The 11,421-nt window shown below is 36.0% G+C and overlaps 1 protein-coding gene across 1 annotated transcript; it reads left to right on the top strand.

Annotated features, from left to right (window-relative positions):
• Nucleotides 1-7,104: 7,104 nt before the first annotated feature.
• LOC124860085 (T cell receptor alpha chain MC.7.G5-like) lies at nucleotides 7,105-9,424 on the top strand. The gene is made up of 5 exons (XM_047353061.1): nucleotides 7,105-7,147; nucleotides 7,286-7,612; nucleotides 8,671-9,027; nucleotides 9,110-9,192; nucleotides 9,371-9,424. The coding sequence occupies exons 1-5, from the start codon at nucleotides 7,105-7,107 to the stop codon at nucleotides 9,422-9,424; spliced, it is 864 nt and encodes a 287-aa protein (XP_047209017.1).
• Nucleotides 9,425-11,421: the final 1,997 nt, after the last annotated feature.

The raw sequence follows: 11,421 nt of genomic DNA, 5'->3' as shown, positions 1-11,421 counted from the left end.
CAGCTCTGGTTGGTTGGCTTGTCTAGACCTGGCAGACCATTTTGCTTTGTGATGGATTGTGTCCAGGGTTTATCATTCGGCCGCTGTTTATAGGCACCAGCAGGGATTCAGTAGACAAAGATGGAAAGATGCTTATCAAAAGCAGGGAAGATGTATCGTTCTTTGAATTTGTTTAAAGGGGACATATCAGGCTTCTTAATCCTTCTTTTTCACAATTAAATCAGTCAGTTGTGGTCTATATAAAGTGGAAGTGCAATGCCCTGGTCTGAATTCCTTGTTATTGTAGCTCCACAGGCTCCTCTTTTATCCATGTTCCAAGGTGTGTCTCAAAGCACATTGTTGTGATGCAGACTCTTTAAATGCTATCAAGGCACTTAACACACCAATCTAACCCTGGTCAAAGAGCTTTCCACTCCACCCAACTAGGTCATTTTTGTAGTTTGATAACAGAGATACAATTATCTAGTGGCACAGAAACAAGACAAAAATTGTCTTGTTTCATTAACACATAGAGTTGCGTTAATGTAACGCAACTCTATGCGTTACATTAACGCTCAGCTTGGACTTCTGCTTTACTTGCACTGCCATGCTTGCACACTGATCACCTGCACTGTTGTGCTCTCGCATCTTATACTGCTCTACATACTGCTCTACATTTACTCTCACTCACTTAAAACTGTGCACATATATTTATATTTATTTTGTAGCTATATTTATACTGTTTAATCTGAGTACTGTATTGCACCGACTACACGAAAACAAATTCCTTGTATGTCCAAAAACGTACTTGGCAATAAATCTTTTCTGATTCTGATTCTGAAAAAATAGTAATAATACTATCAGAATATGCAGTATAGAGTTAAAAGTGAGCACACAACAAAAACATAGGCAGAAGGCACAATGCTACTGCTATCAAAACAATGGCCAGGAAATCATATTAACACACAATAAATTCTTTGTCATTTTAGTGTTATTCGCATCTTACCGATTTGCTGTGTCCTTCGTTTCCATAGACAGAAGGAACTGACCCTTTAATCACATGAAGTCTTTTGGAAAAACCTTCTCGATGCTGGAGGATGTTGCTGAAGGCACTTATTTATTTACTTGCAGCTTCAGCATACTTGCAGTGTGGACTACAAAATCACAGCAAAAAATAAAAATGGCAGATATGTGAAATTGGTTGGCTGGAAGTGCATGATCTTGTTTACCCTATCCACAGCAATTACTGTGACATAATCGTTAAAAACCCATAACTGATTATAGAGAAAACTGAATTAACTGAAAAATATGAACTAAAAATAGTATAAACATTTCTACTGTAGGAAATGCAATCAGGATGCCTTTTTCACTTCAAAATTAATTGAATAACCATTCGGTCTGTTAAGTGTTATCCTGTTAATACCACCCCAATATGGTGGTATTAGGACAATAGATGAAAGGGTTAATCAAGCTCTGCCATTACTAAACAGCAAACTCTGCACGCAGTCAGTCAGTCAGTCATTTTCTATACTGCTTCTTCCATAAGGCGTCGCAGGGAAGCTGGTGCCTATCTCCAGCAGTCTATGGGCGGGAGGTGGGGTACACCCTGGACAGGTCTCCAGTCCATCGCAGGGCATAAAAGCACACAATTTCTTGAAATATATAAGAATTTTTTAAAAAACATAATTGAACTCAAAGTTAAACATATTTCAATAACAAGCTCGTTACTGGGCTAGAAGAACTCAACTAAATCTAAGAAGCAAAATGAAGGAATAAAGAAATTAATGAACTATATAGAAAAGAAGGAACAAGGGAATCAATACAAATCGTTAAAATCCATTACCAATAAAGTGATGCAATTTTACCATTCAATGTTATCTATTGCCCCTTTTCCACTGGCTGAATGTATGGCAACTGAAACCCACCTCTAGCTGTCAGTGTAGTGCACTGTCCTGCTATTAACGCTACTGAGTTACATTGTCACATTAAATTAATCTGCGTGAAATAATGAAAACATATATATAAAATAAAAACAAATAAACTAAATACTAATAATGTTTGTATTTTTGCATATGCAAGAATGTCTTAATTATGTTTTTATGTATAAAATGATCCACTGGGGTAATTATCTGGACCACAGCCCAGCCAGGCGCAGGGGTTCTTAAGTGAGGGGGGTGTGGCAGGAGAAGCTAAGAAGAGAGATGCTGCTGTCTTGACTGATGAAGCTCCAAAATTTCCCTAAAGAAGTTAAAATTTTTGGCTTTATGAGGAAGTTTTTGTCTCATCCATTTCAATAATGAGGACAAGGACTAGCACAAAACCATGGACTTCTCATCACAGTGAAGTTAGTTTTAGGTTGGATCTTGGTGATTTATGTTCGTGGATTTAGTGGGCTCGTCCTCCCGTTTGATCCGATGTAGGCAGTCTGATTACGGGCAGCTGATCTCTGCCTGCTTCCTCCTCCTGCAGATGCTGGGTCTCTTAAAAACTGTCATTAAATTTCTGATCCAAACAAGCATTTTCATGGTGGTATTGTCTTGTGTGTTTTGGGGAAAAATGTTTGTGCGTCTGAACAGTTGATTTTATGTGTGATCAGCTCATTTAGGATGTTATTAAACAAAGCGCCCCACCTGCATGTAATTCAGAAAGCTGATCTGTCCTTTTTCTTTTCTTTTCTTCCAGTATGACTTATAATTAGTAAATAGTAAAATTATATTTTGGCATGACACACTCCAGCCATTTTGATTCTTATTGTAGACTCATGAGTTTTTTTTTACTTTTCCCTGCACTACCTCAGCGAAAACCTTCCCATTTCTCCTCGTCCCATGGCCAATCGGTGTACAGCAATCTGTTCACATCACATGTAGTCCCTACTCAGCCTTGGTCATACCTGCTCAGGAGCAGGGACCAACAAAGTAGGTACGGGTACAGAAAAAATTGTTATGGAAACGCTCGCAAAGTGGGCCGAGTGGAATCGAGTACGGCCAAATCAAACCAGTGGAAAGGGGGCATATGTTTGAGAACCGAGGTTTATCTTGAGGAACCTGGAAATGAGGTTAGACTAGCCTTAGAATTAAGTTAGACAATAATTCATATACCTCCAAAAACCAATCACAATGTAAAATCATAAGAGTAGATAAAGCATTATGTTAAAAAAACGATATTTAAAAAATAATTTGCTAAATGAAAAACGACATCTATAACAAACCTAAATTTTGCTAAATTAGCTGTCTTTATTTAATGCAATTCAATTAAATTTTGTTTAATTTACGTAGCACCAATTCACAACACGTCGTCTCAGGGCACTTTACATAGTCAATTCAGTCGAATCAAATAGATTTCAAGTCGGGTACATAGATTCCAATTAATCCTAACTATCAAACAGTGCAGTCAGATTCAGTTTATTATTCAAATTGGTTAAAAGTTTTTCTATCTAAGGAAATCCAGCAGATTGCATCAAGTATGTGACTTGCAGCATTCACTCCTCCTGGATGAGCATGTAGCTACAGTGGGCAGTCGCTTGCATTGACTTTGCAGCAATCCCTCATACTGAGCATGTAGGAAGAAACCTCCAGCAGAACCAGGTTCAATGACTCGGGTTTGAGAGAACAGAGCAGAGACAAAAACGAACACAGAAGCACTAATCCAGTAGTACTTTCTATAGGAAAGCAAAGTGAAACATTAATGGTTGTAGCTCCTTTAGAGATTTCATCTAGGATAGAAAGACAGCTAAGCAGATTAACTCTGAGACAGTATTATGAAAGAGAGCACATACAGTTAGTCACAGTAGAAGCTCAGCCAGTAGCTATGTCTAGGAGAGAGACGGAGTTAAACACTGGCCCAGTCCAGGGGTCAAGATGATACTGATGATAATGGTGTTTAATTAGCTATCACATTTAGTTAAATAAAGAAAATAATAATCAATGGCTTCAGTATTCAATGCAGCTATCGTGGGTTCAACTCCCGCCCCAGGTGACCTTTTGTGCAGGTCTTCCCCCTCTCTCCACTCCTTTCCTGTCAGCTTACTGTCAAATAAACTAGGCAAATAAAGGCCACTAGTGCCAAAATAATAAAGCATACTATTTGCTTTCATGGCCTCAGAAAATAAAGTCAGAGAGTGCTATAATCCAAAGTGGGACAGGTTCTCTGAAAGGCCACTCGAAGAAGCTGAAGTAAAAGTGTCGGTGTTAGGGTAACCCTATGAAGCTGAGTGAAAAGCATGAAAATGAAACTAATGGGTCTTAGCAGAAGCATAGAACTGCAATGCATTGAATATGCCATGTACACTGCTTTGGGGAATAATCAACACCTTCTAATTCTTAACAACCTTATATTATCACAAACCCTCAATCACAACAAAGGAATACAATGACAATCCTTAACTACTGCCAGTCCTTACCTACCAAAGCCATTTTGTGCTAATTCTGGTATCCAACAGTTTCATGCAGCTGAATTAGCAATCTTTCGGAGACACATTCTATAGACAGTGTGTCCTTTTCTATTTCGTTTTTATTTTGTCGTCACACCAACTAAAAGACCACATACAAGATTCTATTTTTTGTAAAATTAACAGAGGGTGTGTTTCTTTTTAGCCATGGCTGTAACTCCACAACGCCATTCAAGTTATTATTTTAATCTCCGAGTCCCTTTAATAGTTCAGAGGCTGATCATTTGTTTCAGAAAGCAAGGCAAGGCAAGGCAAGTTTATTTAAATAGCACATTAAAATAGCCAGACAATTCAAGTGCTGTACATGAAAAAAAAGAAAAAAGAGCTACAAGCTTCTTCTCCATGTTTGGTTCTGGCTCTGGGTATGCAGAGTAGATTTGAGCCAGAAGATCTGACACGTCACACTGACAACAAGTCAGTAATGTATTTTGGTGCTACACCATTCAATGAATAATAATAATATTCTTTGAGATACAGAGAGCCAGTGTAAGAACTGGGGTGATGTGCTCCACTTTTTTAGTTTTAGTGAGGATGCGGGCAGCAGCATTCTGGATCAACTGCAGCTGTCTGAACGCAAGAGTTCATTTTTCAAAGTCCTCCTGAGACATTAGTCCTTTAATCCTGAAGATGTTCTTTGGGTGATAGAAGGCCAACCTTGTTACTGTCTTCATGTATCTCTAAAGGTTCAGGTCTGAGTATATCACTACACCCAGATTTTGAGCCTGATTGATGGTTTCTGGCTGTATAAACTGAAGCTGTGTGCTAACTTTTGAACACTCTTCCTTTGGTCCAAACATTATTACTTCAGTTTGGTTTTGATTCAGCTGAAGAAAAAATTGGCACATCCATGCATTGACTTCTTCTAAGCATTTACCAAGCGCTTGAATGGGTTCACAGTCACCTGGTGACATTGTAACGTATAGTTGTGTGTCGTCTGCATAGTTATGATAACTTATGTTGTTGTTTATTATAATCTGAGTTAAGGGAAGGATGTAGATATTGAATAGGAGAGGCCCTAAGATGGAACCTTGGGGAACGCCAAATGTGATTTTTGTGGTCTTTGATGTAAGGTTACCTAATGACACAAAAAGTACCTGTTCTTCAAGTAGTATTTAAACCAATCGAGTACTGTTCCAGAAAGAAAACTCTGCAGGCATCACAATCTTTCAAGTACCATAGGACAATGCTAGTTTTCCATAAGAATAAAAATGTGTTGGTAACCTTTGCATTTTAATTGGTTCATTAATATAGTGAGCCTCACAATGTCAACCTAACTGTCGTGGCAAAAAACAAAACAGAAAACACTGTTTAATACCTTTGGTGGTCATAACATGTGGGAACTCACCAAATCTCTGTAATTAATAATGATTCATTATCTAAGAATCTTAACAGTTGTTGTAAATGCATGATTTCAAACCATCTATGTTCATAGTGTTGTACAAAGACGAAACAAAAACAGACTTGCTGGTGGTGCTAGTTATAAAGCTGTGGGGCTAGTAAATATTTTGCGATTTGTTCCCTGCACACAACAATTGTATCATGTTTGTTCGCAACCTTGGTTCTATGTGCATATTCTCTTTACAAAAGAACTGTGACATTTTGGACTTTGTTTTATGGTTTCTTGTGATGGATTATTTTGTCTAGATGTTTCTATTAAGTTTATTAGTTTGTTTTGCTCCCTCTACTTCCTCCTGGTGTTTTGTTGTTCTCCTTCCTCATTAAGTTCTTTTATGGTGGTTTTCTTATTACTTGGTATGGTTTATTATTATTATTATTATTGTAATTATTATAGTTCTTGGTCTTCCCTGGATTCTCTAGTTTTATTTCTCTTTAGTATCTTTGTGTTTAATTGTGTTTTATTATTTGTCCTTTGCACTCTTCTTGTTTACTAGTTTATTTTCTGTTTCCTTTCCAGTTAATTCAGTCAGTGTGGTTAGGTTTGTTTACTTTTGTATTCAGGTTTTCTTTATGGGTTCTTTGTTTGTTCTTAGGTTGTTATTGTTGTTCCTATGTTCCCTCTAGTTTCTCTGTTTACTTTAGTCATGATTATTCTAGTTTCCTTATTCCCCATTTGATTATTTATCTTTGTCTATAGGTTGGCTTGGTCTGTGTTTCTGTTTATTGTTTATTAGTTACTTTGCCCATCCTCAGCCTTTGTATTTGTTTCACCAGTTCCTTCTGCTTCCCTGCCTCCTGGTCACACCTGTTCCCTGTTCCGTTGATTATCTGCCTTTGTTATCTCACAGTATATAAGTTGGTTTTGTGTCTTTGTTCGTTGCTGGTTCCTTGTGTTCGTCAAACCTCGTTCTCGTCCATGATTATGCTTTGTTTTTTGCCACGTCTTGTCTTGGGAAACCTGCAGTGATTTTACCACGTTTTTTAACCTTATAAATAAATCTTTGAATTAAAAAGATGATCCTGCCGAGCTCTTGTCTGCACTTTGGTCCGATCCAAAACCACATCATGACAAGAACTACTGATAGTACATAGAAATCCTGTGGATTCTGAAAAATGAAATGAAGCCTCACCAATGAGAGCAGAAGCCCAATGTACATACAGGAAATACCCTTTCATTGTATATTCTTTGATAGCCAATCAGACGCATATGACAGTCAGGACCTCCACACCTCCCACCAGCTACTTAAAGGACATACTGCCTGAGTAACGACAGTGTCATCATGACTGTCTTGTGGATCACATTGTTACTTCTTCATCAAGGGTGTATACTTTATACAAAAATTAAAACAGCATATTTTTTCATTCAAGAATGTGAAATATTTTGGTTGGGTCCAATCTAATGTTGTTTTTTTGTCATGTTGTCCTTTTTTGTTTCACGTGCTGCTTATTTTCTCAATGTAGATACTTTGGTTCCACTGGTCACAGTTGAACTTGGTCAGTCAGTGATTTTGACATGTGCTTTTGCGAGGAAATATCAGAGCAACACATGGCTTTACTGGTACAAGCAAAACGCTGGAGATACTCTGAATTTAATCGTAAAGCAGCAGAAAAGCATAATCCCCAAGTATGGACCACAATTCCCTGCTTCAAGATTCAGTGTAACATACAGTGGGGATAGCAGCAATCTTACAATTTCCTCTACAGTTCAAAGCGATGAGGGAATGTATCACTGTTCTGAAATGGACACACTGGAATCTATTTGGAGTGGGACTTATTTATCAATAAAAGGTAAATAAATAATTTTCTTCTTCAGATATTTTTTAATTCACAAATTGTCCAATGTTTATCCACGTGGACATGATAATGTTACTGGAAGACCTGTAATCTCTAAGCGAAGCATATTTCAGTGGGCAAAGCGATAGTAAGATTTTCAGATCAGCAAACAATGTGTATTTTCACCTCATGTCCTCTAACATCATATGAAATAAATGCAGACAAAAAGAAAGGCTTGGTTCATTTATTGCACTTTATGCAATAAAATTATGCTTTTGGCATTATTCCTCTATGACGAAAGAAAATGACCGCATTTTGATTTGATAATCTTGCACTACATTGGGTATAATCATGGTGCGAACCTCCGATTAATTCTAATGTAACAATAAAGTAAATCTATCAAAAAACTGTACAAAACCACACACTATAAATTTGTTGAAACAACAATAAATTGAAGATTAAAGGTTGTGGAAAAGCAACCTAAACCCCAAACCCCTCAAATTGTAAAACAAAAAATATATATAACTCAAAAATATGTAGTTTACTTTTCTGTTTGCAGACTATTATCATGAAAATATTATTGGCAATTCAAATAATCCAATTTTTTTTAATGAGAGAACTGTATGAATTGTTTTAAAAACAACAGATCTTTGTGTTTAATTTAGTTCCTGTTTAGGACAAAAGTTGGTGCTGTAATTCAGTAATATTCTTAAATACGTATATTAAAATAAATGAATAAAATAAATACGAACATTGTGTATATATATATATATATATATATATATATATATATATATATATATACACATACATTTTTTTTAACTGTATAACTTTAACAATTGCAAAATGATTAACCTTAAATTCTTTATACCACACACACATATCTCTAAATATGTAAGTTGACCATAAAAAAAAATGTCCCAATTTTAGTCTGCCTGCTGTTAAAGTGACTTAATAACTAGTCTCTTATTCAAATTTGATACAAACGACCTTTTTTCTAGCAATACTCAACTTCTAATATCTGAATATGTTTAAATTTTGCACAAACAAAAATTATTTATATCATTTCACAGGAAACATCAAGAGAACATCAAGCTACACTGTTGTTCAGCAGTCAGTGAGTTCTGATCCCTCCCGTCTAACAGACTCAGAGACCCTGCAGTGTTCACTCCTCTCTGACTCTGAGAACACAACCTGTTCAGGAGATCCCAGTGTGTTCTGGTTCAGAGGCAGACCAGATAAATCTTCTCCAGATTTTATCTATACTGATGGAGAAAAAGCCGAAAATTGTGAGAACAGATCTGACTCTCAGAAGAGATGCGTTTATAACTTCTCTAAGAACGTCAGCTCCTCTGATGCTTGGACTTACTACTGTGCTGTGGTCACATGTGGACAGATACTATTTGCAAATAAAATGAACCTTAACATCGGTATGATGTTGTTTATATCATTGGAGGTATTACACAAATAGCCAATATCCTCATAACTAAATACTTTTTCTTTGTTTTCCAGATAAAACTAATAATATAAATGTACTGGTGGTCACAATAATCTGTTTGATCATTTCTGTAATTGGTAATGTTGTCTCCATCTGCGTTCAATTACAAAGATCTCCATGTGAATGCTTGAAAGATTTGTTTTGATTACTGATTTATTTAAAAAAATTTTATTCAAGAAAATAATTCTTATAATCACATGATTTAAAATAAAACAAACCACATATTAAATGAAACTGAGTAATCTCAGGTGTCACTGTTTGTTCCATGTTTACAGAAAGCTCTTCTTCACAGAGGATATCCAACTTTAGCCAAAAAGGAAACGATGTAAGTAATCACTCTCAGTCATCTAATTTGTTCTTTGTAACATTACATCTAAGGGTTATAAAATAACCTTTAAACTGAAATGTATTTCTAAACAGACTAAAGATGGACCTGATCTGAACTACGCTGCATTAAATTTCTCAGAAGGAAGAACATCAACATCAAAGGAGAAGAGAGAGTTGATGACTGAATGTGTGTATTCACCAGTTAAAGGATTATTTTAAATATATATGTGTGTCAACTTGTACATAAAACTCAAATTTTGAAACTTTAGTGCATACTGTGACTGACACACAGTACTGTGCAAACGTTTTAGGCAGGTATGAAAAAAATGCTGTAAACAAAGAATGCTTTCAAAAATGTAAGTACTAATCATTTATTTTCATCAATCAACAAAATGCAGTAAATGAACAAAAGAGAAATCTAAATGAAATAAATATTTTGTGTGATCACCCTTTGCCTTCAAAACAGCATCAATTCTTCTAGGTAAACTTGTACACAGTTTTTGAAGGAACTCTGCTGGTAGGTTGTTTCAAACATCTTGGAGAACTAACCACAGATCTTCTGTGGATGTAGGCTTTCTCACATCATTGTGTCTCTTCATGTAATCCCAGACACACTCAATGATGAGATCAGGGCTCTATGGGGGCCATGACATCCCTTCCAGTAAGTCTTGTTCTTCTTTACGGTGAAGATAGTTCTTAATGACTTTGGCTGTATGTTTGGGTTCGTTCACTTAACATTTTGTAAATTGATAGAAATAAACAATCATCATTTATATTTCTGAAAGCATGTTTTGTTCACAGCAGTTTTTGACACCTGCCTAAAACCTTTGCATAGTACTGTACAATTAAAAATTGTGGATTCTATTAAAACTCAAGTGCATAAAACTAAAGTGAATTTTCAATATTTTTTTACAAGGTTGCCTCCATATTGTTTGCTTCTTGCTGGCAGACTGTCTGTGTTAAATTTGGTAAATGTCATTAAATCTTTGGCCAGGCTTAAAAAAAAAAAAAAAAAAAAAAAGATAAAATAGATAAGACCCATGAGTAAAGTCATGTTCAAAAGCTACGATTACCTGTCATGATTTGCCTGTGTTTGGGGTTGTGAGTTTGAGGACTGTTTACTCTGTCCCTCAGTTGCCTTCAGTCTCTCTTCCACCAACTGTTCTTGAATCCCCTCTGATTAGCTCCCTTGGTTCATTAGTCCAATCTCCACTCTCCCTGAGTATTTATACTCCCTGATTGTCATTATTCCCCACTTGATCCTCCTGAAAACTACCCTTTAAATCTTTCCTGTCCATGTTCCGTTTCCTGCCTTTTGTAAGTCTCTTGCTTATTATTAGAATGACTCTCCTACTCACCATGCGGCTCCCTCGCTCTGCTCTGCACCTTATTCCAACCCAAAACCAGCATTATATGACATGACTTGTTTAACCAACCTGAAGCTGTTTACTAACGAATAATCTGCTATAGAATTTAGGTAAATTGTATGAAGTTGTCAGAAATGAGCTGTCAAAGCATAATTAAATAACTGAGTTGATTATGCTATAAGTAATACACCAAATCCCCGAATGTTGCTGTTTGTAACACTCAACATTATAGCTGAATGTTCTAAAATAATTTTAAAATGTAAATGCATTTTACTGAACAGCCTGAATCTGGACCAGATCTCAACTACGCTGCTTTACATTTCTCAGAAGGGAGAACATCAAAAGGAAAGAAAATCAGAGTGGATGAAAGTGTGTATTCATGTGAAGTGTGTATTCAAGTTAGATAATTATTTTGAATATGAATATGACTTGTACATAAAAGTCAAAATGTGAGATAGGAAAGCATTCTGTTACTGACATGTAATTTAGAGTTATAGATTCAGTTAGAACCCATAAAAGGAAGGTATTTGTCAAAAATACAGGATTCCATTTATATTATTCTATCATAGGTTTGCCTACATGTTTTACTTTTGAATGTTTGAAAACATAAAGAAGTTGGCTTCTTGCATCTT

Source organism: Girardinichthys multiradiatus, chromosome 23 (assembly GCF_021462225.1).
Source record: "Girardinichthys multiradiatus isolate DD_20200921_A chromosome 23, DD_fGirMul_XY1, whole genome shotgun sequence".
NCBI lineage: Eukaryota > Metazoa > Chordata > Actinopteri > Cyprinodontiformes > Goodeidae > Girardinichthys > Girardinichthys multiradiatus.
The sequence above is the reverse complement of the archived record's forward strand: the minus strand, read 5'-3'. Positions and strand labels throughout refer to the sequence as shown.